This window comes from Drosophila ananassae, chromosome XL (assembly GCF_017639315.1).
Source record: "Drosophila ananassae strain 14024-0371.13 chromosome XL, ASM1763931v2, whole genome shotgun sequence".
Taxonomy (NCBI): Eukaryota; Metazoa; Arthropoda; class Insecta; order Diptera; family Drosophilidae; genus Drosophila; species Drosophila ananassae.
Genome location: NC_057931.1, coordinates 6,605,161 through 6,630,922, shown reverse-complemented (window position 1 = coordinate 6,630,922; position 25,762 = coordinate 6,605,161). Strand labels below are relative to the sequence as shown.

The 25,762-nt window shown below is 41.0% G+C and overlaps 3 protein-coding genes across 9 annotated transcripts in view; 2 read left to right on the top strand and 1 right to left on the bottom strand.

The window, feature by feature from the left end:
* LOC6502243 (flotillin-2) overlaps window positions 1–25,762 on the bottom strand; it is a 105,585-nt gene that overhangs the window by 39,900 nt on the left and 39,923 nt on the right. The window lies entirely within an intron of this gene.
* On the top strand, window positions 739–12,520 carry LOC6502188 (glucose dehydrogenase [FAD, quinone]). Its single transcript, XM_001966026.4, has 4 exons — window positions 739–1,155; window positions 1,681–2,353; window positions 9,943–10,193; window positions 10,252–12,520. Exons 2-4 carry the CDS (start codon window positions 1,896–1,898, stop codon window positions 11,709–11,711), a joined length of 2,169 nt encoding a protein of 722 aa, XP_001966062.1. The 5' UTR covers window positions 739–1,155; window positions 1,681–1,895; the 3' UTR covers window positions 11,712–12,520.
* LOC6502190 (glucose dehydrogenase [FAD, quinone]) lies at window positions 16,064–23,888 on the top strand. Its single transcript, XM_001966024.4, has 4 exons — window positions 16,064–16,630; window positions 20,368–21,160; window positions 21,261–21,307; window positions 21,366–23,888. Exons 2-4 carry the CDS (start codon window positions 20,392–20,394, stop codon window positions 23,085–23,087), a joined length of 2,538 nt encoding a protein of 845 aa, XP_001966060.2. The 5' UTR covers window positions 16,064–16,630; window positions 20,368–20,391; the 3' UTR covers window positions 23,088–23,888.

The window sequence follows — 25,762 nt, the reverse complement described above, 5'->3', positions numbered from 1 at the left end:
AGCGGTTACCGTTTCGCATTGCAAAATGAGCGCAATCGCAACGTCAACAAGAGAGAAACAAACAGGAGCCGCAAAAGCCAAGACATAAGGAGCTTAATGAGGCAGAGAGCACAGAGGAGAAAAAGAGATACCTATATTACATATGGTATTTGTAAGGAGAGTAAGCTTAACCCTATGTCTGTGCAAAACAATTACTCATTCGCCATGTTATTGATATTTTCAGTATTTAATTTTTAAGTTAAGAAATTTAGTGACAACAGGGCGTATGAAATTTTTATCACGTATACGCCATGGATTTGGCGTATGAGAAATATTAAGATAATATTCAGTTATCATTATCTCATTACCTCAGATTATCTCAGTAAAAGGTTTAAAATTTAAAAATAAAAATTTTTTTTGTACCACAGTGCGTATGAAATTTCCGAAATCAAGTATACGCAATGTATGTTTTCAATCAGACCCAACTAAGGGTTAACCAGGAGCTGTAAGAAGTAACGGTGTTGCAATTTCCAGAAGATGGAGCCAGCCAGGAGCCAAAGAGAGCAAGAGAGACTGAGAGAGCTAGTTAGAAGCGCTAGTGGCGACTGCGCTGCCACTGAGCCAGAGTGAGTGCAGTTGCTGCGAATGGCACATGCGCAACTTTTTGGTGGCAGCGACGCCGACGCCACTGCACCGCCAGCCAGCAGCCAGCAGGCAGCTGCGGCAGCGACGTCGGCGGCAAGAAAGCGCGAAAGCAGCCGCAGACTTCGAGCCAAGACGTCGCAGGCGAGTGGCTTTTGTGGCTCAGAAACGCAGTGACAGCCAAACGAGGCGGATGGCCTAAAGCGAGCGGTTGTTGGCCTGCCCGATTCCGTTTTTTACCGATTTCCTGAATTACCGATTCACAACGTGCACGATTGAAAAAAAAAAAAAAACATTTCTATTACAATTTATTTGTTTTTGTTTTTGTTTACTGGTGTCTTCTGTAATTGTTTTTTTGTTTTTGTTGTACTGTTATTGTTACTGTTGCTATTGTTGTTGTTGTTTTTGTTTTCTGCTCCATTGCTCGATTGTGAATGAGGCCTAAATGAAAGTGCAGATAGGCAAGTGATTGTGAATGCGAACGTGACTGCACTGAGAGAAACGAGTTATTGTTTTGGAGATTTTGTCACAAATGTTAGTTCTTTGTTTCGAAAATTTCAAATATTATAGTTTTTTTTAAAGGGTTCTAAGTTGAAATTTATACATTTTATTGTTTTTGTATCTAATAAAAAGTATTTATTTGAAAACCAGTGACTATAAAGACTAAATATATAAGAAATATTAGTTCCTTGTTTATAAAAATCATTACAATCATTTTTTAACGTTTTTTAAACGTTTTTGAAGTTAAAAACGTTACAAGTTATAATTTTAAATAAATCATTTATATTTCTTATAAAATTTACATCTTCAAAATCTCACTTTTTATATTTTTAAAATTTTTTAAAGTTAAAAATTCTACTCAAATTTTAAGATTTCTTTGTCTTCGAAAGTAAAATATATATTTTTTTAAAAGAAAACCTTCAAAAACCCACTTTTTCAAAAGGTTCTTTAAATATCCTTCTATATATCAATACAAAAAAAACTAATAGAACTATAAATATTAAAAATAATACCCCTTTAAAAATAATCCTGAAAAATCTCATACAACTTTTCTCTCAGTGCCTCGTGGTATAGAAATTCAAAAGCAAATCGAACGAAAGTGTCCGGAATCCGGATAACCCGGAATGCAATGAAGTGACTGCCGAAAGTGGAATAAAAAGTCAACGAAAGAGTCACCTGCCACCTGTTCCCAAAAAAATCCCTAACAAGAAGCCTCCAGAAGATATATAATTTAAAAAATAAATTAAAAATAAAGAAAAGAAGCTCCAAGGATCATGGTTGTGGTTCCGGCTCTGGGCGCCGCCGCCGTTTCGGTGGGCGGGCTCCTCTTCAAGGCCAGTGCCGCCTCCAAGGCGGCCGCCACCGCCGGAGTGGCCGCCGTGGGCGCCTCCAAACTGGGCCTGGCCATTGCGGGCGCCATCAAGCTGGCCACCGCCGTCATCGGGGTGGGGAAGCTCACCATCCTGCCCTTCCTCATAGCGGCGATAGCCTACTACAACTACGATCTGTTCGATCCGGAGAACCGGCCCTTCAACGTCCAGCAGGTGGAGCTGGCCTACGACTTCATCATCATTGGCGGCGGCTCGGCGGGCACTGTCCTCGCCTCCCGCCTGTCCGAGGTGCCCCACTGGAAGATCCTGCTCCTGGAGGCGGGCGGACACGAGACGGAGATCTCTGATGTTCCACTCCTCTCGCTCTACTTGCACAAGAGCAAGATGGACTGGAAGTACCGGTAGGTTCTTTGAAGAATTGCGGGTTTAACATAAGAATATCATAGATTCTTCTCAGTTCTTCGTAGAATTGCAGGTTTAAGTTAAGAATCTCTATTAAAAATAGTCATTTTTCAACTAAATATCATAGTTTCTTCTTAGTTCTTCGTAGAATTCAAAATTTAAACCAGAAACTTCTTAGAATACATAAATATTTTCTGAGAATTCTTCTGACAATTGTTATTTGAAGACCAGAATCTTCATAAAATTTAACCATTTTTAAATAACTCCCAAGTTTCTTCGTAGAATTGTATTTTTAAGAGCAGAATCTCTATGAAATATATCCTTTTTAGAGCCATATATTGTAGTTTCTTTATAATTCTTGAAAGAATTGTAATTTTAACAAATCTCCTCAAAATATATTAGTTTTTGAACTAAATAAGTTGCCAGTTTCTCTCTAATTCTTAGAATTGGACTTTAAGACCTCAATCTCTTTAAAATATATTCATTTCAGATTATTAGAATTTCTTTTTATTTCTTCTTGGAATTGGAAAAATAAAGTCCAAATCTCTATAAAATGTATCCATTTTTAAAAAATAAATATCATTTCTTTCTAGTTTCTTCTTAGTTCTTTGAAGAATTGGAACTTTAAGAACAGAATCTCTCTAAAATATAATCATTTTTCAAGCAAATATTACAGTTTCTTCTTAATTCTTCCAAGAATTATTATTTTTAAACCAAAATCTCCCTAAAATATGTCCATTTTTGAGTCAATCTGCACTTCCTGAACTAGGCTGGGGCGGGGTCACTGTCTTTTGGCCTTAGCAGTGGCCCAGTTTTGGCCCTGTTTCCTGTTGTTGGCCCTGTTGTTAGCCGGCTTTTGGCTTTGTTTGCGCCCTTTTTGACCCAACAGTAAACGAAAGCCATGACTCGGCCATTATTGCCTGGAATCGCATGCAAATCGCAAATCGCAAATCGCAGAGCCGACCATCGATGAGTTGCGGCCATCATTAGCATTTGAAATAAGTTGTCTTGAATGAGAGGGCTGAGCTGGCGGTGTTAAAGGCCGAATTCGTTTAGTTAGCAACTAACTGACAGATTTCAGACTATTTGCCAGCTCTTTTCACACGCAAACAGCAAACGATTTCGTCAATCTGCCGAGAAGACGTTATAGAAAGGGAAATCTACGGGAGATGAGTAATAGTTTAGTAGTAGTTTTGGTAGATGGTCTTTCAGGGAGAGGTTTAAGAGGTCTAAGACATGGCTAGCTATCTAGAAGATATCTATTATATCTTTGATATAAGACTGTACTCTATAAGACCTATTATTTTAGACATTTTTCAGTAAGAGATATAATAGAGATCCTCTTAGAGTTTGCAGGTTTTAAGAATCAAAGATGGAGAGTCTATAGATAAAGATATCTAGACTCTAGACTCTATAAGGACTACTATTTTGTAAGAATATTCCCCAACAAATACATGATTTGAGATCTTATAGATAGAAGATAGGTCATTCCACCCCAGATATTATATTAGATCAAGTAGAGATGATATAATATCTAAAGAAAATCAACTAAAGATGAGTTGTAGTATAGTAGTATAAAATACTAAGCTTCAAACTACTCCAATCTATTCAAATATCATCCAATAACCCTATTATTTTAAACCTTTATTCTCCAACAATTAAGATACAAGGCTACTGTTCCCATTTCCCACTCCCATCTTGTAGAGTCTTTCACTTTTCCAAAAGTAAAACCCACTTTCCTCGATCAACAGCCCATTCTGCAGAATGTTCCAATTCCAATTCGATAAAAACAAAACAGAAACCATTTAAGATTTCGATGATGAGTTTGAGAAGCAATTAAGTGCGGCCTTATACGGCCTAGCCCCATCCATTAGTTCGGAAGAATGGTAAATTGTGGAAGCAATTCTACTGGCTCTACAGACTCTTCTGCCACAAATTAGAACGGGCTACCGTTAGGCTTCCCTCTAGGGCTCTCAGGGCTCGACTTGGAGACTCCCCATCATTTTTTTTTTCATTAATAACAGCTGATGATCGACAGACAGGCCACCACTTGTGGCTGCCACTTAATTATTCATGAGTTTTGACTCTTTTTTTTGTGGAATTTTGGTTGGAGCGTGTTACCAATACCGTAATCCATTTAACTGTTTAATGTGACAAGGGGCTGGGTGGGGTTTCTGGGCTTGGGCTTGGGCTTGGGCTTGTAGGCCTAGCGGCGTTTTCGTCTCTATTTTCGGGAGGTCTTCTCCAAAATTTCACTTTCAGAATTCCCCATTAACATTTTCATTCAGATTTCGACATAGCCTTCTCTTTTCTTGTTTTAAGTTTCTATTTTGTTGTTTTTTAATTAAAATTCAATTGAAATTTGAATGAAAAAGGCCAAGTGCCGGTGAAACAATAAACAAAAATCGCCAGAAAACATTAAAAGCATTGGAGTGTGGCAATAAAATTGCATCATTTTGTGGTCTGGACAGGCCTGTATCTGTATCTGAATCTGCACTTCAAGTATCTGTATCTGTATCTGTATCTGTGTCTCTCAACGTCAGTCTGGCAGAGAAAGAAATTTTTGAAACTAAACTTCCACATTTAGGGGCTCTTCCAGAACTCTGAAGTCTAGGGTTCGAGTCCCCAGAGCAGTTTAGTATTTTTTTTTCAATAATTATTTTATTGTTTTTAGTATTTTCGGTATAAAAATCAAAAATACTAATGATCTAGGGCTGAGAGTATTTTTTTGATATTTTTCCACCTTTTTTCTGGCTATTTTTTCTTAAATACCCCACTTTAAAATTATTTTCAGTGTAGAAATATATAAAATACCGAGTGATTAACCAGCTCAGGTGCATACCCAAGGCGTTGAGTGTCTTGTGAGTGTTTGTTTTGGGTTTCTGGGTGCAACCGCCGCCCAGAAAACACAAAAATCGAAAAAAACAGAAAACCACTTTGTTGGAAAAACGGGAAATTCAGTCAACACTCGGCAATCACTCTCACGTCAATCATCGTTAAATCTTGATTGAAAGACACTCACGGCTGACTCATGGGGGAAAAGAAACTTTCGCCAAAAACTTTTTTGAAATTTTATTTTTCATATTACTTTTGGGGTTCAAGGTCGTGGGAAGTCTATTGTATCTCTCAGATCGCTATAATCTCTATAATATCTTTAAGAAAATTGCATCACTCTTAAAGAATCATAAAATATTTGCAATCAAGACAGCTTCGGGTATGATTACCAGGATAAATGCTTCGAGACTTTATGACTTTACGTCGCGAAATAAAAATTTCATAACTGCAGGTTCGAGTGCAGCAACTGGTTGTGGCCAAGATACATTCGAAAGCATTCAAATTTTACAGTGGAACCTGGCTAAAGGCCAACTATAAACATCCTACTGGTGAAAATATGATACTAATAATAATTTCCGATGATTAGTCACGTCCCAAACATCCAATCGAGTTATTTAAAGTGAAAAAAATTCAAAATTCCCAACAAGTCTGTGGTGCATTCCGCACTTGATTATGCAACATAGGGTTCGAGGGGAGATGCGATGACCCCCAAGCTGTCTGCTCCTATCCGCTTAAAATTAAAGTTTAAGAGTCACAGGCACAGTGGAGACACGCCCTCACGGATAGGGGGTATCGCATTTTAAATGCAAGCTGCAAGGGGAATTCAATTCCGGCCCTTGACACGAACCTTCTACACTGCCAGAAATATTTTCAAATAAATAGAAAAATTAATAAATGAAGGGAGAGAGAATTAAGAGAACTTCTTGAAGGTAAAAATTATTCAAAAAATTCAATTCCAATTCATAGAAAATAAATCTAACATCTTAGACTTCCAAAAAATTCCCTCAGTGTACATTCCCAGATGGGGATATCCTACGCCGGTCCAGTTGCATTTCCCAACACGGCATGGCAGGTCGGTCGGTGTCCGACCAAACCGGATCGCATTGGAGCTCTCCATTCGGCAATTTGGGTGAGGCGGCTGGGACCGAAAGACACACTTCCAAGTGGCCAGATATCGGAGCACTATATGCTATATGTATTTACAAATATATCCACCAGTTTGGCGCCGCTATGCAAGAAATGAAATGGCAATTGCCGGCTACAGTGATGATTGCCAATAGCTTCCAAAAAAAAAAAAAATAGCCGGTTGAGAGCGGTCAGGCTTCGATGGCTTCAGAAAAATATGTGTCAACCGGGCAATAAAAACAAAAATCATCAAAATCAAGTATAGTAATCAAGTATTGATAAAATGAGGACTGAGGAGTACGATTTTTGACACAAAAATTAGTTATGACAGCTCTGTAACATTTCCAACTTGTTAATCAAATTATCACCGCTTTTTTGGAGTTTTTGGAGATTATGGAAACTGGAACACAGGAGATTTATTTCAAAAACATGTAATCTACAGTCTTCTGTCTAGTACTCACCCCGAAAGTACTGCTATTAATAAATCGTCGGCGTTTTACGGCTTAATTCAACTGCTAAGTGATTTTATATGGCAATCAGCACAGTTGTTCCAAGCCAATGCCTTAGCCCCATTATTTATTTGTGTTTTCTGTATTTTTTTCGGGGCGAGGGAACTGAGCTACGGCATCCGAGGCCTTAACCAACTTTCAGTTAACGAGCATTAAACAATTACGAAAATAATGCAATCCACTCGCATTTTTCGGCATGCATATTCATTTCATAAGCGGCAATTATGGATCTCTTTTGGGTTTCTTATTTTTATTTTTGTAACAAATTTGAGTGTCCCTAATGCGTGTTTAATATTTGAAAATATTTTTAATAAAAGATAGGGATAGAGTGGGTATTTTAGAAGAGCCTAGAGCCTAGGCTATCTTTTCTTTAGAAGAAGAATATATATCATACATCTTAAAATAATAATAGAATAAAATTTTATTTACCATAATTATGTTATTTTTAAGAACCGGGTATCTACTATGTGATACCCGGTTCTTAAATTATATTATAGACTATATAATTATATATAAACTATTATAGACTAGAAAATTCAAAATAATACCTCCTAATCAAAAAATCATATATCCTCTTTAATCTTTTAGTCAAAGTTATATGATACCCGGTACTTCCAATATCAATTATTTTCAAATTTAAAACAGTCATCAAAAGAGTGCAATTTAATTACTTTTAATTTCAAAGTTTTAGTCTAAAATTCTTTCACTTTCATCTTAAGAACCTCTTACAGTTTCTCTTCTACAGACTCTCTTCTGCAATATGTGATACCCGGTACTTATTCAGTTCTTATCCCTCATGGACCTCATAAGCTATATTTTCTATATTTATACTCATTTATTTTCCAAATCAATGCTTTTTAAATCAAAGACTATCCAGCTTCCCCTATATATGATACCCGATACAAGCCCGATCTTCTTTAATTTCCAACCAATTTAAAGCTCCATTTCGGCCTCAGTTTGTTCCATTAATTTGCAATTTATTGGCCCCGTCGAGGAGCCACGGGAAAAAGCCACAAAAGCCAGTCAGCGAAATGAGTTAATAATAATTTGTTACGTTTATGAGAGTTAACTGCTAAATGGCTAATAAAAGGCAAACAAATTGCGTCAGTTGGGCGTTAGATGGAAGTCTCAGTCGCAGTCGAAGTCGAGGCCGAGGCGAAAGTTTTTTCACTATTTTTACCTTACTTGCAAGAGTGTCCAAGTGTTGGGATTTTGTATCTATGTGAGAGTGGCAGCACGTAGCCAATAAGTCAGTAAGCCAAACAATGTGCCACAGTGGGGTTACGGTGGCGCGAATTGATATTAATGGCTCGTCATCGTGGTCGCCATGGGTTAAAGCAATGGAAAAAATATACACAATCTGAACAGCATAAATCAGAGTCGAGTTGAGCCGGTGTTTTATGCTAATTACTCTTACCTTACCCTCAACCTCCACCTGTTTGGGTAAAAAATATAAAAAAAGATAGGGGGCAGGTGTGAATCACGAAACCCTAAAGATGCAAATGCATTCGAGACAAGGGGGTGATGGGACATCAGTTAATGTCTTTACTATACTCTTTGATCCAAGGGGTATATGTAATATATAGGTTTGTAGGGTTTCCTTGCTCTTTTTTGCTTGATTTCTGTTAGAAATTGTCTTTTTAATTATAAATATTTAAAGCAAGCTCTGGTTTTCAATTTAACAAAGTCAATTTCCCGGGAATTTAGCCAGGTTTCACACCACTCTCAGTTGGTAGAGTTGTCATACTTGTATAATTTTTTTTAAATTATTATTTCAAGTTTAAAGTATTAGTTTATTGGAAATAGTGATATTTTAAGAAGACTCTCCATAAGAATATATGTTTTTTGTGGTATACTCTCTATTTAATAGTTTTTAGAGTATAGATATGTCAAGATTTCTTATCAGATCATTATTATCTAGATCATTATTTCAATCGATAAGTATTTATTTATTAAAATGGTATATCTTATAAGATACCGAATATTATAATTTTCTACTGCATATAAGTCTAGTCACTAGCAGCTCTGCTTTTCAGTTTCGCAAAGTGATTTTCGATAGTTCTAATTCCTCGGGAATTTGTCCAGGTTTCACGCCATTTTTTATTATCGATATTATCGATTATTTGTTTTTGAGAGTTGTCACCCTCATCTTTGAGTATTTATTTGTTCAAACTTTTATTTAGAATTTCCAAAAGAGTATCTTGTAGTTTATATAGTTTAGTTTAGTATAGTTTAGTTTGGCACGCTTTTTAGCCAAAATCATTGCTGACCAAGTTTTCCGCAATTGACATTTGATTTCCGTTTTTTTTGTCTTTCTTTGTTTAGTTGCCTGTCACTGGTGATTTGTGATTTCATTAAATACTGCAACTACCACTAATACCACCACTAGTACCGCTACTAAAAAGCAAAAACAATACTCTTCCTGTATGTTTAGCAGCGGATTAAAAAAAAAGAAATAAATAAAAACAACTGGAAACTGTAACTAAAAACTGAAACAGAAATTAAAACTAAGGGGAGAAGAAACTGTCAAGACCGTTTTGTTGGCCAATTTGTTGGCATTTTTATATATTTTTTATTTTGATTGAATGCACTCACGGCAGGGAAATATTTGGGAATTTTAAAAGGGAGATTAAAATCTGAAGAAATAGTTGGGGAGAAATTAGTGAGAGTTTCCTTTCCTGTTTATTATTGGTTTTTAAATTTTAGAGGCTGGGGGGGGTCTTGGGAAACTAAATTATACATTAAATGCCACTCACAGATACTGAGATACACGTACTCTCAGATACTCGTACTCACAGATACCTCATTGCCTCAGACTCGCTTTTTTTTGGCCAATAATCCGAGAGATCTTGGCCTAATGAGCGCCTAACACTGACTCTCTGGCCACTGGGCAACCTGCCACGCCCTCTCCCCCTCTTCCGAGTGGGCGTGGCACTCTCCCTCCCTCCACTCCCTTGACTAATCCGCTTTCATTGTCGCTTTTGTTTACTTGCCCACCGAATTATCGAAGATTTTCTCATTCCCTTTCCTCACTGACTGTTGTTTGATGATTTTTTTGTTATTTTTTATTCGGTAATTGTTTCTCTAATTTTATGTAATTTTTATTTTTAATATTTAAGGACTCAGCCACAGCCGACGGCCTGCCAGGCGATGAAGGACAAGCGCTGCTGCTGGACCCGCGGCAAGGTCCTGGGCGGCAGCTCCGTCCTCAACACGATGCTCTACATCCGGGGCAACAAGCGGGACTTCGACCAGTGGGCCCAGTTCGGTAATCCCGGCTGGTCCTACGAGGAGATCCTGCCCTACTTCCGCAAGTCGGAGGACCAAAGGAATCCCTACTTGGCCAGGAATAAGCGGTATCATGGCACAGGTGCGTAGAAACTTCATTTCCCCATAAGCTATAGTCCCTATATGGTATAATCCCCCAGGTGGCTTGTGGACCGTACAGGACGCCCCCTACAACACCCCCATTGGACCCGCTTTCCTGCAGGCTGGCGAGGAGATGGGCTACGACATCGTGGACGTGAATGGCGAACAGCAGACCGGATTCGGGTTCTATCAGTTCAACATGCGCAGGGGCTCCAGGAGCTCCACGGCCAAGTCCTTCCTCCGTCCCGCCCGACTACGGCCCAACCTCCATGTGGCCCTGTTCTCCCACGTGACCAAGGTCCTCACAGATCCTAAAACCAAACGGGCTACGGGCGTCCAGTTCATCCGGGATGGACGTCTTCAGAATGTTTATGCCACCAGGGAGGTGATCCTGTCGGCAGGAGCCATCGGCTCGCCCCATCTCATGATGCTGTCGGGGATCGGGCACGGCGAGGAGCTGGCCCGGGTGGGCATCCCCCTTGTCCAGCACCTGCCCGGTGTGGGCCAGAACCTGCAGGATCACATCGCGGTGGGCGGGATCGCCTTCCTTATCGACTACCCCATCTCCATTGTGATGAAGCGGATGGTGAACATCAACACGGCGCTGCGGTATGCCATCACGGAGGACGGCCCTTTGACCTCCAGCATCGGCCTGGAGGCGGTGGCCTTCATCAACACCAAGTACGCCAATGCCAGCGACGACTGGCCGGACATGAACTTCATGATGACCTCCGCCTCGGTCATGTCCGATGGTGGGTCGCAGGTGAAGACGGCCCATGGGTTGACGGATGAGTTCTACCAGGAGGTGTTCGGGGAGGTGAACAACCGGGACGTCTTCGGCATCTTCCCCATGATGCTGCGCCCCAAGAGCCGGGGCTACATCAAGCTGGCCTCGAAGAATCCCCTCCGGTATCCACTGCTGTACCACAACTACCTCACCCATCCGGACGACGTGAATGTGCTGCGGGAGGGCGTCAAGGCGGCGGTGGCCATGGGCGAGACTCAGGCCATGAAGCGATTCGGGGCAAGATTCTGGAGCAAGCCGCTCCCCAACTGCCGCCACCTGACCCTCTTCACGGACGACTACTGGAACTGCTTCATCCGGCAGTACACGATGACCATCTACCATATGAGTGGCACGGCCAAGATGGGCCCACCCTCTGACCCCTGGGCGGTGGTGGATCCCCAGCTGAGGGTCTACGGGATACCGGGGTTAAGGGTCATCGATGCCAGCATCATGCCGGCCATCACCAACGGGAACATCCATGCCCCGGTGGTGATGATTGGCGAGAAGGGTGCCGATCTTATCAAGCAGCTCTGGCTGACGCCCACTACGGCGCCAGGTCAGGGTCAGGGGCAGGGGCAGGGTCTGGGTCAGGGTCAGGGGCAGGGTCAAGGTCAGATCCCTCAGAAATGGCGAAGAAAACGATCCCTCGAGGGGGCTTCCTTCAACTTTACGGAGAGTGATGTGGATGCGGGAATATCACCCGTACAGCAATGGCCTCTGCCAAGGTCATAGGGTCATAGGGGCGTGGCAGTGGGCAGTGGGCGTGGGAGTGGGCGTGGGGATGGGGATTGGCCTTGGGCCTTGGGATGTCTATAGCCTTTAGCATTAAAACTTCCTCTTCGAGACAAATTTAATTTATTAAGCACCCCGTGCACCACCACCACCCCCATACCCCTTTAACCTACGCCCCTGTACTCCCAGCACCCCCTCCCCATACCCCTCCACCCATGAAACTTAGTCACTTAAGCGCTTCATGTAAATATCGAGTCATTTATGCTAATTCTTAGGTTCATTTCTCATTTTTTTTTTTATTCGAATATCGTGTGTGTCTAATCCAAAATGTGTATTTTTTGTATTTAAAGTTTAAATAAGAGTTTAAAGTTTAAAAAGTTTAGTTCTTTGTTTAAATTTCGTTTAATGTCGCGTACACGAGTGGAGAGTACCTCAGTTAGTCCGTAAGTCGAGTCTGTAGTTGCGATGCAAAGTGTTTTTTTAATTAGTTCTTAAATCTAAACGAATTATACAAAAGCGAATAAATATAAATGATTAAAAAATAGTGTGTTTTTATTGTTATTAATGAATAATATAAATAATAGAAGGGATATATGATTTATTTAAGGCTCTGTTTAGAGAAAAGATTGGAGTTTTGAGTTCCAGAGTCTCTAACAATCAATTATTTGATAATTTTTTAACCCTTTTTCAATTAAAACTGTATAGTTTACTATTTTACTCACAGTTTTAATTTTTAGAAACACTTTCTTTTGAGCCTACAGTTTCAGAAGCACTGTTCGTGATGAGGTCTAATAACTTGGCTTAAAAAAAGCTCAAACAAAGCTTACCTGAAATGAAATAAAAGACAAAAATTATTAGTTTGAGGAACAAATTTAAGACTTAAGATTCATTCAGGCTTGCATACTTCTAGGCTTTACAGAAAACTATCCATTTATTATTTCAAAATCTTCAAATTATTAAAAAAAAAAAATTTAAAGCTATTAATATTTAGAGGTTTGACTTTTAGATGTCAGAGACTCTTAAAGTAATAAAGTTAAGAACTACAGCTTTAATCTTTCAAAATCAAACAAGGAAGTACAAGATTCTTCACTATATGATACCCGGTACTCATTTCTTTCCAACACAGAGACTTTGTTGCATACTTCTAGGCTTTTTCTAGAAATGAGTTTCCTTTTATTTAAAATATGAGCTTCAAAAGTTGTGGCCAAGACCCACATAAGTAAGATATAGGCTTTTTAAAACGGATTCTTATCGAAAATTACAGGATCGGGGATATTTTAAACAAAATAGGCAGTTAATTACAATTCCAGACTGGTAAAACTTGGAGAGTCTAGCTTAATGGGATACCTAGGACTCGTTTTACTCGGCCCCTCCTGAAGAGGATGGAAATTAGCGACTTAAAACATAAATTTATTACCTAGTACCCTTTTTTTTATTCTATTATACATGTTGTACAATGTGTATAGATAATAAATTAATATTTTAGCTAATAATTACAATATAAATTCCCATTAAAAAGTATATTAAAAAACTTTTTCCTAAGCAATGCCAAGAATTCCCTTTAATTATTTATTAAAACAAACTGCAATTCTAGGAAAGACTTTAGGAAATTGTTATGCAATTCCTTGGCATTAAAGTTCCTCATTTAGCAGAAATGCACTTGAACGGATCTAAGTAATGCGATGCGGTTAGATGCTTTAATTGTTGCCATAAATGCCATAATCCGATAATTTCCCTTTTGGCAAATTAATTGCGAGCAGGCCGTTTCGATTGCAATTACAAGTACAGACATCGGGGATGATGATTGCAATTATGTTAGACATAAAGTCGATGCGGGCAGTTAACGGTGCGTAGAGGGATAATAAATTTAATTCACATTTCGATTGAATAATGCATTTTCGGATGCCTCCAATAATTTGTTAACAAAATGCAGGCGGTGTTGTGTGTTTTGCAGTTGGACTAATTGCAGTTGGGTTTTGCAGGTTGGCTTGCAGGTTGGGTCGCGGAAGAGGGCCATAAATCTGAGCCGCATTTCAAATAAACTAAATCCAAACTACGATTCCAATTCCAATTCCAGAGCTCCCTCAAGTGCAACGCATAAATATTTATGCTACGAAGCAATGACCGTCCAAAAATCGCGGCCATCTCGACAACGAAACTGAAAATGAAAATGAAAGTTGCCCCCTTGTACTATGACACTTGATGAAAAGTTTTTAGATATTTTTAAGGGAAGTATCTTACACGGAAAACCCCCTATTTCTCTCAGTGGTATGTCAAGCTTTAAATCTGCATTTTGGCTCAAGATTTGGCCCGCTTGTCGGAAGCCGGCAAAGCGTAGAGACCATGGCGGAACAAGCTCTTATTTTTGGTGAAATTTATACCCACTTCCCACTATTTGTTGTGGCATTTTGCATAGAGTTCGAGTTCAATGGGGGGGAATTGGTAGTAGCCATTGTGAGTGCACCTGATACTGTTCCCAGGGTTCACAGAGTTCACAAAGTTGTTCAACTTTGCTGATTCCTCTAATGAATGAACCGAAAAAAAAGCACAGTGGGTGCTGAATGGGTGGAGTGTTTTTTGTGGAGGTTTTTGTGAATGAAGCGAATTTATTCCGCGAGTGGGTAGCCAACTTAATGGTCCTCATTTCGAAGAGAGAGTGATCTTTATATAGATGGATATCAATCATGGGATTATCAGATACTGTGACAGTTGATCTACAATAGTGGGTAGTTGTTTTTAGACATCCCCTAAAGAAGGCCCATTTCCTCATGTCCTTGTTTAACATTTTATCAAAAATATTTTAAAACAAACCTATGATTTTTAATTTAATAATCTTAAATTGTATTTAAAGTAGTTCTTCAAATAAAAAAGTAGTAAAAGCTAATCTAATACCTTAAAAATGTTTATAATCCTATTTCCTTCAATAATTTTCATTGAATATTCATTGAATTTCTTTAAAAATGTCTCAACCCCTTTAAATATTGACTTTATTGATTCAGTTGCCACCAAAAAAAAGAGCCAATTGGCCACTTTTACCCTTCGATTGCCAAATCGGTTGCCGAGTACGGAGTGCAAGCAAACAAACCGGAAATATTGATCTTGATCGATATTGACAACCACCACATTGAATGTTTGGCCAAAAGCAACCTTTATGGCCTTGTTGTTAAACGCTGAGCTCTTTTTTCGATTGGTTTTTTCGAAGAGGAGGGAGGGGGCCGATCATGAATAATAAAACGGTAAGTTGATGGCCAGACTTGTAAATCTTGGGGCCAAACAGCCGTAGTTTTGGATCAGCCATCGAAAGCCTCCAAGCTGGCCTCTCCATCTATTTCCAGTATTACAGCACCGGCCAAATTCCCGAAAAGCTTTTCGCTTTTTTTGCCTTTTCCCTGACTCTGATCACAATCAAAATACAAATCAAAAGCAAACTTCAAGTCCGTGGTAATGTGGTAACTCGGCAACAGACGCTCTGGCGAGCACGTAGCTCAGTGACAAAGGCCCGAAGACAGGCCGGAGACGAAGCCAGAAGAAATGGAAACGAAATCGAAAGTGCAGCTCCGCTTTGCAGACAGGCACTGCAAGAAAATCTTATAGATTTTGGGATACGTTTTGTAGAAAATAATAAAGATTTTCTAAGAAATTAAAGGAGTTTCTTTCTTTTTAGTTTCTTAGAAATCTTGAAAAAATTATATAAAATAATACATTTTAAATTTTAATGTAGAATAACCGGTATAATATATCGATAAATTTCCACGAAAGTTTCGTATATCAGTCTATCAGTTTTAATCGATAGTTTTGTATAGAAAGTATCGTATCTCAGCTATGATCGGAAGTATCTTATTTAAATTTTTATCAAAAGTCTATCGTATATCTGTTTTTATCGAAAGTTAAACTCATATATCCTTTTTTATCGATAGTTTTTTATAAAGGTTTTTAAAGAAAGTATCGAATATCAGCATAGATTGGAAGTATCTTATATAAGTTTCGACACAATGAAATGTATCGTAAATCAGTTTTTATCGAAAATATTGAATAGTATCTGTTGTTAGTAGAGCCTTCAATGGCTATCAGATAGTTCCTATATTTCTTTATACAAAAAATACAAAAATTATTATAAATATAATTTAAAGAAAATAAATTTTCTTTGAGTGTTGAATAAGTAGCAGCTTTTGGCCAAGTTGCGGATATTTGTGGCCCGTTTCTTCGAGTCTCTGTGGCTTGGAGGCCCCGAAGCTTGGACTCTTTCTTTATTTTCTTAGACTCGCCGGCCGATCGTCGGATCATTGTGGTTTTTTTTTAGCCACCATTTGGTGGTAAGTGAGAGTGTGGTAGTAGTCGAAGTGGCAGTGCAAGTGAAAAGCTTTCGAAGGCCGTCCAGAAAGCTGGCCATCTTCGTGCAAGGCGGCCCAAAGCCAAAAGCGAAATGCTCATTGAACAAGACGAGCTCGTGGCGTGCGTTTGGCAGAGAGCGGTGTTTTAAAAAATTACAAAAATACTCTATTATATTATTATATTAATTTTGAAAAACTAAACAAGATATCGAACTATCGAGAGTGAAACGAAGACCGCCGCGTTCGAAGACAATTATTTGAAACTGCAGTGAAATCAAATCTACAAAAAAGAGTGTCCCCACAATCTCCTTCTTCAGTTTTTTTTTTGTTTATTTTTTTACTTGTTTTTTTTGTTTGTTTTTGTTTAATGTATAAAAAATAAAATATAAAAAAAAAGAAGAAAGAAAGAAAAAGAGAGCAGCAGCCATGGTAATGATCGTGTGTGAGACAAAGGAAAGTGGCAGTTGAAGCCGCCACTCTACAACAACAACAACTACAAGGAACAACAACATATCTTCAACAACAACAACAACAACAACAAGTAAACCTCAGGCGGCAGTTACTGCAACAACAACAACAAAACCAGAGGCAAGTGTATTAAGGAAATACATTTTAAATTAAAGATCAGTTAAGGGGGAAGTTGTAGAGTTCGAAACTGGGTTTGAAACTTTTCTGTTTTTAACTTTATTTTAAATTATTTTTAGCATAAAAATTAGCTTTTTATCCTAAGCTATTTAGTGACTTATTTGTCATAAAACTATTTATTTAAAAATTATAATAAAAACTAATCTAGAAAGAGCCATTTTTGAGGCCTTATAGACTCTACCAAGTAATAAATAGCCTTCTGGATCTAAAATATTTATGAAAAAAATCAGTAAAAAATCAATACTTTATGAAACTAATATTTAAACTCTAAATAAAGCACTCTTCAAGTCCCCAACCAACCAATCTTAACCCAAAAAACCCCAAAAACCCGCCACAATTGAATTATGATCCCATTCATTCGCTAACCCGATCCGCTAATTAAAAAATAACGATTCTTGTTACGACCCGTAAACGTAATAAACTATTACAAGCCAAGCCGTGAATTGTTTTCACAATTTCTTTTGTCAACAAGCTGTCGGGTAAACAATAAAATAATACCATAAAAGACTATAAACTATCCATTATTCCGCACATCAACATGTATTTGCATTTGTACTTGCCAGCTGGCGTTAATTTCACTTTTATTTTATGTAACATTTTGTATGTTGTAGTTTTTAATGTTTTCTTTCGATTTTTGACCCTTAAAAGTGGAAATGTGGAAGGAAAAATAAAACAACAAGGAGCTAAGAGCTGATATTCTTATGTAAGAGTCCATCCGAGTGGCTTGTGGGCTAGCTGGCTACTCCTCCCGGCCACGCCCTGCGGCTTGTTTGTTATTTTTGTTGGTTTTGTGGACTATTCACACTTTCTACCGACAAGCCGGTGGCATTACTCCACCGAACCACCAAGCCACCGAACCACCAAGAGCCCAAAAGCCTCGCCACCTCGCACCTCGCACCTCTGCGCGAATTATTATCAATTTGTGCACGTCTCGGCCATAAAAAACAAAACTAAAAAATAAAAAAAAAAAAAAGCTAAAAACAATCGGGTAGCGCGTGTATCGCCACTGGCACTGCATCTGCATACGAGTCGGGCAATTAAAAGCGTCCACGAATGTGCGGCTAATGCGGCTAGGCGGCTATATAACTCCAAGATGGTCAAGTTTTCTATGAAAGGGAATAGGAAACGATTAATTGATACCCTACAAATAGGGAGAAGTGTAGGCTAGGGGCCTACACTGAGAGATTCAAGTAAAGGAAGGGCCACAAAAAGAAGTATTATTGTAGCTTTTTTTCTGAACTAGTTACTTACTTAAATAAAGAGTTTTTTTTAAGAAATCATGGTATGAAGAAAGGTAGCTTCTTAACAATAAAATAATATAGAAAATCTATCATTTTTGAGGCAAAGAAATAGTTAAATTATTAAATTTATTTATCTTTAAACCTAAAACTCAGTTTTGTGAATAGTTTTAATATTTTTTAAGTTTGTTTTTCTTAAAACACGTTATATAGATATATTTCTATATCTATTATTCTATTTAAACCTAGAGCAAGAGCATAAAAAAATTTATTACTTAATAAATAAATAAATAAACTTTCTTTGTAAATTAAAAATATACAAAATTTAGAAGAAAACTCCCTTAAAATCTGAAGTAATGCCCTTCCAGAAATCAAAATCTTTTTAGTTTCTTCCTTAAAAGCTCCTATTTTTTCCCCTAAAAAAACCAAGGAAATGTTTTGCCAAAGTACTATTTCTTTACTATATTTTATATATAAAAAAAATAAATAACGACAAAGTTGAGCTTCTTTAATGTGTCACGGTAGCGTGACTCGGCCGATTGTCAGTCGAGAAAGCGTTGAGCCGCAGAGTTCCGCGAAGTCTTGGCTGGAATTACTTGGCCACTTTCGGTACTGGAGGTTTACGAGCTCTAAGCTCCAACATAGGGAGGAAAAAAAAAAGACCGTAGTAATGTGACCCACAAAGGGAAAACAAAACAAACAAGCTACAAGCCCCGGCCAGCTAGCCGTGTAAATGTCATCAATTATGGGGCATAAAAGTCTCGGGTAAATAATTAAAAGCCGTCAAATAATAATTGAGAGGCTGGAGCTGAGAAACTGGCCTGCCAGTTCCCTTAACAATGTGTGAATTGCATAATGACAAACAAATCAGAGATCTGATGCAAAGAGATGCCCGAGAAAACCCAGTCTTTGGCTTATATTTGTATATATTTTTGGAGAAGAATTGCGTCAAAAAAAAAAAGCCCATAGGGCTACCTTTGTCACTCCGCCCAAGGGCGTTGCATAAATTAGCGGGCAGTGTGAGTGTGTGTTGATTGTTTTCTTGTTGCACGAACCACGACGATGGTTGCGTCCTCGTCTTAACGGGGAATCGAGTAGCTGAATGAATGACAGCCGACAGACATGATGATGATGATGATGATGGCTCAGTTACATGGCAACCGTCGAGCCGTTCAAATCGTTTCGATTCGCTAAGCGAAAATAGTTAATATTTTTCCAAGCAAAAACATAAAATAGATAACTGCGCTGCTAAAAATAGACAACTATTTTCGGAGTTAATTAATCGAGAGCAGTTCCACCAACCGTTGTCTTTTCTTATTTATATTTTATATTTTTTTTGGAGGTAAAATAATATATATATATCATTCGAGAGGGAGGATTACATAGGAAGTTTCAATGTCGCCGCTAGTGGCTTTCACTAAGACTGAAAGGAGAGGCTAGTTGGGGGGAAAACTGGAAAAACCACAGAGCTGGACAGCAATTAAAGCTACCGAGATGCCGCCCCGTCCAAATGGACAAACAAAATAACGAAATTGCATTTTAGCCTGCCTGCCACTGGAAGCGGCATTGAACTTGAAAAACTAGCCAGTGCCACAAAAGACAAGAAAGCAAAACAACACATAAAGTAATAGATGGGAAAGGAAAAACAAAAAAAGACAGAAAAAAATTCAAAAATCAATAATGAGATGCAAGTTGACTTTTGTTTAACAAATTTTTTTAAATTTAATTTTCTAAGCGATTTGATAACATTTCTTTTGCTTGTTTTTTTTTATTGTTTTTTAATTTTTTTTCTCTCTGGTGGCTTGCGAAAAGTGTAAACAAGTTCGTTGCCTAAGTCTTTTGTTCGACAGCGCGTGTGACAGCGCCATCTGTTGGCCAACGATTGCCCAACTGCTGGACTACTGGCTTCCGCCACACAATCACGCATGTTGGCAGCATTTTCGCTTCAGTTTAGGCCAAGTCATGCAACAATCTTGGCCAAAAACTACCAAATACCAACAACATCAAAAGAGCAACAAAAAAGCCCATCAATTACCCATAAATGGGGAAAAAAATGATAGCCGCTCCCACGCTTTTTGTTATCTGGAGATCTTGGAGAGCCTCTCGAGTGGTTGCTCCATCGTCCGATTACATATGGATTAGGCTGGGAATCAGGCTTGATTTTAAACCGAAATAATCGTGGCTATAAGATGATAGCTCTTGGTATCTGGCACTCAAGGGGATTAATGATATAATCTGGGGGTTATTTTTGATAAGAAATTCAAGTTTGTTGAGATTTTGTTAAGATTGGCTAAGCAAAAAGGCTTAAGATTAGTATCTTTAAATATAATTATTAGTTTTTCTAACTTTTCTAACTCTTTTTTGAGAGAATTAGAACCTTTTCTGGCCCTATTATCCTGAAATAGCCTTAGTAATCCCTTTGCAACCCTCATTTCTTTACAGTTCTGTTCATATTTCTGTCAAAATATGGGCCAAGAGATATCCCAACAGCAAACTCAGCAACAGCAACAGCAGCACCACAACCACAATCACAACCACAACCACCACCAACAGCCAACGCCCCACCACCTGAAGCGTCAGAATCAGCGCAAAAGCCTCCCAGCCACACCGAGCAACCAACCGATCTACACGCCCACCAGCAACATCTCCAGCAACTCCTCCGTTTCCAACGACAACCAGAACTACCGACTCCGACACAAGTACAACCTGACCAAGCAGACCTACGAGCGGACCAAGATCCTGGCCACTGCCGGCTCCAACACCAGCCAATCGGACACGGACTCCCACTACGCCAAGTTGAATCTGCAGCGCAGCAGCTCCCAGAGCTCCGACAGCGGCATCTATAACTCCTCCTGCCACTGCAGCTCCATCTCCTCCTTGTCGGCGGTGAGCAGCAGCAGCAGCACCAGCAGCAACTCCAGTCGCGGCTGTCCCAGCTCCCTCCTCTCCAGCAAGTCCAACAAGTCCCTCGACAAGCAGAAGCACTATTTGAGCCACCACCTGTACATCAAGTCCTATTTGGACATCTTGGAGGAGGACGAGCGAGCAAGGGCCCACTTCAAGTCGGCACGACCGGGCGGCATCCGGAACTACACGCCCAAGATCTTGGCCACCAGTAGCGGCGGCGAGGCCACCTCCACGAACGCATCACTCTCCTCCAGTGCTCCGGCTCACTGCTACGGGCCGGGCAAGCGGACATCCTCCGCATCCACCGTCACGGGCAAGCACTCCCAGGAGGACCCCTGGATTTGACAATTACTGAAACATGGCGTTTGGCACAATGACGTCTTTGCTTGGCATGATCCCGCTGCTGGCGATCGGCATGAACTTCTATCGCTATCAAAGCGTCGATCCCGAGAACAAGGTCCAGGAGCCAACCGTCGTGAGTAGCCAATAGATATCCGCCCTAGAGTCCTCCAATAACCACCTCCATCTTGCAGATACGTCGCCAGTATGACTTTGTGGTGATTGGCGGTGGATCCGCTGGAGCTGTGGTGGCCAATCGACTGAGTGAGGTGCGCAACTGGACGGTCCTGCTCCTGGAGGCCGGCGGCGATGAGACGGAAATCTCGGATGTGCCAGCCCTGGCCGGGTATCTGCAGCTGACCGAGCTGGACTGGAAGTACCAGACGACGCCCTCGTCCACCCGACAGTACTGCCAGGCGATGAAGGGCGACCGGTGCTTCTGGCCGCGCGGCAAGGTCCTCGGCGGCAGCTCCGTCCTGAACGCCATGGTGTATGTGCGGGGCTCCAAGAACGACTACAACCACTGGGCCTCGCTTGGCAATCCCGGCTGGGACTACGACAACATGCTCAAGTACTTCCTCAAGTCGGAGGACGTGCGGAATCCCTACCTGGCCAAGACGCCCTACCACGAGACGGGCGGTTATCTCACGGTCCAGGAGGCACCCTGGCGCACTCCCCTCTCCATTGCCTTCCTGCAGGCGGGCATGGAGATGGGCTACGAGAACAGGGACATCAATGGCGCCCAGCAGACGGGCTTCATGCTCACCCAGAGCACCATCCGGCGCGGAGCACGCTGCTCCACGGGCAAGGCCTTCATCCGCCCCGTCCGCCAGCGGCCCAACCTGGACGTCCTGCTCCATGCGGAGGCCACCCGGCTGCTGTTCGACAAGCAGAAGCGGGCCATCGGCGTGGAGTATCTGCGCGGCGGCCGGAAGCAGCTGGTCTTCGTCCGGCGGGAGGTGGTCGTGAGTGCCGGTGCCCTCAACTCCCCGAAGCTCCTCATGCTGTCGGGTGTGGGCCCGACGGAGCACCTCCAGGAGCACAGCATCCCCGTCGTCTCGGACCTGCCGGTGGGCAATAATATGCAGGACCACGTGGGCCTCGGCGGTCTCACCTTCGTGGTGGACGCCCCCCTGACCGTCACCCGGAATCGTTTCCAGACCATCCCCGTTTCCATGGAGTACATCCTCAGGGAGCGCGGCCCGATGACCTTCTCGGGAGTGGAGGGCGTGGCCTTCCTGAACACCAAGTACCAGGATCCGGCAGTGGACTGGCCCGATGTCCAGTTCCACTTCTGCCCCAGCTCCATCAACTCGGACGGCGGTGAGCAGATCCGGAAGATCCTGAATCTGCGGGACGGCTTCTACAACACGGTCTACAAGCCGCTGCAGCACAGCGAGACCTGGTCGATCCTGCCGCTCCTGCTCCGGCCCAAGAGCACCGGCTGGGTGCGTCTCAACTCCCGCAATCCCCAGCAGCCGCCGAAGATCATACCGAACTACTTTGCCCATCAGGAGGACGTCGACGTCCTGGTCGAGGGCATCAAGCTGGCCATCAATGTGTCCAACACCCAGGCCTTCCAGCGCTTCGGCTCCCGGCTGCACAACATCCCGCTGCCGGGCTGCCGGCACCTGCCCTTCCAGTCGGACGAGTACTGGGCCTGCTGCATCAAGGAGTTCACCTTCACCATCTACCATCCGGCCGGCACCTGTCGCATGGGTCCCAGCTGGGACGTCACCGCCGTGGTGGATCCCCGGCTGCGGGTCTACGGCGTCTCCGGTGTCCGGGTGGTGGACGCCAGCATCATGCCGACCATCGTCAATGGGAATCCCAATGCGCCCGTGATCGCCATCGGGGAGAAGGCCTCCGATCTGATCAAGGAGGACTGGGGCGCCCGCCGGCCAAAGCCCTCGTAGTCCAGAGGTCCTTGAGTCCTTAAGTCCTTTAGTCCTTAATCCTAACTGTATTCCTCTATCCCTTATTTTTATTATTATTATCAACTAGTCAAATGTCGGTTATTTAATGTTACTGCTACGAGTTCCGTTTGGCGACTTCCTCGTTTTGTTTGCAGCTCGAAGTTATCTTTAGTTTCGAATAGTTAAGAGTACCACTTCCCGCATTCCACTCTTTTTTTTTTTTTGTTATTTTATCAACAGCATTTTAATAAATATTTATGTAACAAGTTTGCGCTTCCTGGAGGGCTGATTCCTAAGACAAGTACTTTTAGGGATTTTCAGAGCGATTTCTCATCTTTCAGAATCTAAATCCTGCGCCAACCTACGTATAAATCCTAACCCAATCCTGTTTTTTAGATCAAATCATATAGAACCATAATAATACACCACAATATATCATAACATGTACCCCTGTAGAAGCCCTCAATAACCAAATGGCCCTTATGGTAACTATATCTCAGCCGATTTTGATCCGGTTCTCGAGAGGATTACCTTTTTCGATTTGTGGATCGATTCCCCGTCGATCTGCATCAAAATCTGGAAGCAAAATATTTTTTCAAAATTTTTCCAATTTTTGTGGGGAGACCCCTCCCGAAATCCAGGATTTCCCCCATATGGGCCCTTACGATGGCTATATCTCAGCCGATTTTGATCCGATTCTCGAGAGGATTATCTTCTTCGATTTGTGGATCGATTCCCCGTCGATCTGCATCAAAATCTGGAAGCAAAATATTTTTTCAAAATTTTTCCAATTTTTGTGGGGAGACCCCTTCCGAAATCCAGGATTTCCCCATGTGGGCCCTTACGATGGCTATATCTCAGCCGATTTTGATCCGATTCTCGAGAGGATTACCTTTTTTGATTTGTGGATCTATTCCCCGTCGATCTGCATCAAAATCTGGGAGCAAAATATTTTTTCAAAATTTTTCCAATTTTTGTGGGGAGACCCCTCCCGAAATCCAGGATTTCCCCCATATGGGCCCTTACGATGGCTATATCTCAGCCGATTTTGATCCGATTCTCGAGAGGATTATCTTCTTCGATTTGTGGATCGATTCCCCGTCGATCTGCATCAAAATCTGGAAGCAAAATATTTTTTCAAAATTTTTCCAATTTTTGTGGGGAGACCCCTTCCGAAATCCAGGATTTCCCCATGTGGGCCCTTACGATGGCTATATCTCAGCCGATTTTGATCCGATTCTCGAGAGGATTACCTTTTTCGATTTGTGGATCAATTCCCCGCCATTCTGCATCAAAATCTGGGAGCAAAATATTTTTTCAAAATTTTTCCAATTTTTGTGGGGAGACCCCTTCCGAAATCCAGGATTTCCCCACATGGGCCCTTACGATGACTATATCTCAGCCGATTCCGATCCGATTCCAAAAAGGATTACCTTTTTCGATTTGTGGATCGATTCCCCGTCGATCTGCATCAAAATCTGGGAGCAAATTATTTTTTCAAAATTTTTCCAATTTTTGTGGGGAGACTCCTTCCGAAATCCAGGATTTCCCCATATGGGCCCTTACGATGGCTATATCTCAGCCGATTTTGATCCGATTCTCGAGAGGATTACCTTTTTCGATTTGTGGATCGATTCCCCGTCGATCTGCCCAAAATCTGGAAGCAAAATATTTTTTCAAAATTTTTCCAATTTTTGTGGGGAGACCCCTTCCGAAATCCAGGATTTCCCCATGTGGGCCCTTACGATGGTTATATCTCAGCCGATTTTGATCCGATTCTCGAGAGGATTACCTTTTTCGATTTGTGGATCGATTCCCCGTCGATCTGCATCAAAATCTGGGAGCAAAATATTTTTTCAAAATTTTTCCAATTTTTGTGGGGAGACCCCTTCCGAAATCCAGGATTTCCCCATGTGGGCCCTTACGATGGTTATATCTCAGCCGATTTTGATCCGATTCTCGAGAGGATTACCTTTTTCGATTTGTGGATCGATTCCCCGTCGATCTGCATCAAAATCTGGAAGCAAAATATTTTTTCAAAATTTTTCCAATTTCTGTGGGGAGACCCCTTCCGAAATCCAGGATTTCCCCATGTGGGCCCTTAGGATGGCTATATCTCAGCCGATTTTTTATTATTTTCCCCATGTGGGCCCTTACTTTGGAAAAACCCTGAGGCGTTATAAAGGCGTCTATAAAGCCTTTCCATTTTTTAGGGATTTTCAAAAGCCATCACATTGGCCTTGACTTTTTTTGAATGAAAGAAAAGTTTGGAGCAGCTGGGTGGCTTTCGACATTCAAGGCAGTTGCAGTTCGGGAGCTGTAGCCTCCACAGCTATACTCTGATTTTATTATTTATTTTATTTTTATTTTTTTATTACTCTTGGTACTTTATCTTCGCCAGTTCTAAGCTTTCTTCTTTTTTCTTTTTTAAATTTTAAAAAAATCTCTGGGTCCTCGTTACTCACCTGGACCTGTTTAAGTAACAGGTGTCTTTTGAGTTTTTATCTTTATTTGGTATTTTTTCATTGCTGATTTAATTATTTAATTTTTATTTTGCATTTTATGAAAGGATTTCTTTCTCGACATGCAATTTTTACATAATACTTGTTACATGAAACGCCTTTTGGGTATGCAATAAAATTTATTTTATTTATTTTAATTAATTTTATTTATTA

Coding starts and splice junctions, on each gene's coding strand:
- LOC6502188 (XM_001966026.4), top strand. CDS start 1,896: ATGGTTGTGGTTCCGGCTCTGGGCGCCGCCGCCGTTTCGGTGGGCGGG. Junction 2,354..9,942: donor AAGATGGACTGGAAGTACCG/GTAGGTTCTTTG, acceptor TTAATATTTAAG/GACTCAGCCACAGCCGACGG. Junction 10,194..10,251: donor TAAGCGGTATCATGGCACAG/GTGCGTAGAAAC, acceptor ATAATCCCCCAG/GTGGCTTGTGGACCGTACAG.
- LOC6502190 (XM_001966024.4), top strand. CDS start 20,392: ATGGGCCAAGAGATATCCCAACAGCAAACTCAGCAACAGCAACAGCAG. Junction 21,161..21,260: donor CACGGGCAAGCACTCCCAGG/AGGACCCCTGGA, acceptor TGAACTTCTATC/GCTATCAAAGCGTCGATCCC. Junction 21,308..21,365: donor AGGTCCAGGAGCCAACCGTC/GTGAGTAGCCAA, acceptor TCCATCTTGCAG/ATACGTCGCCAGTATGACTT.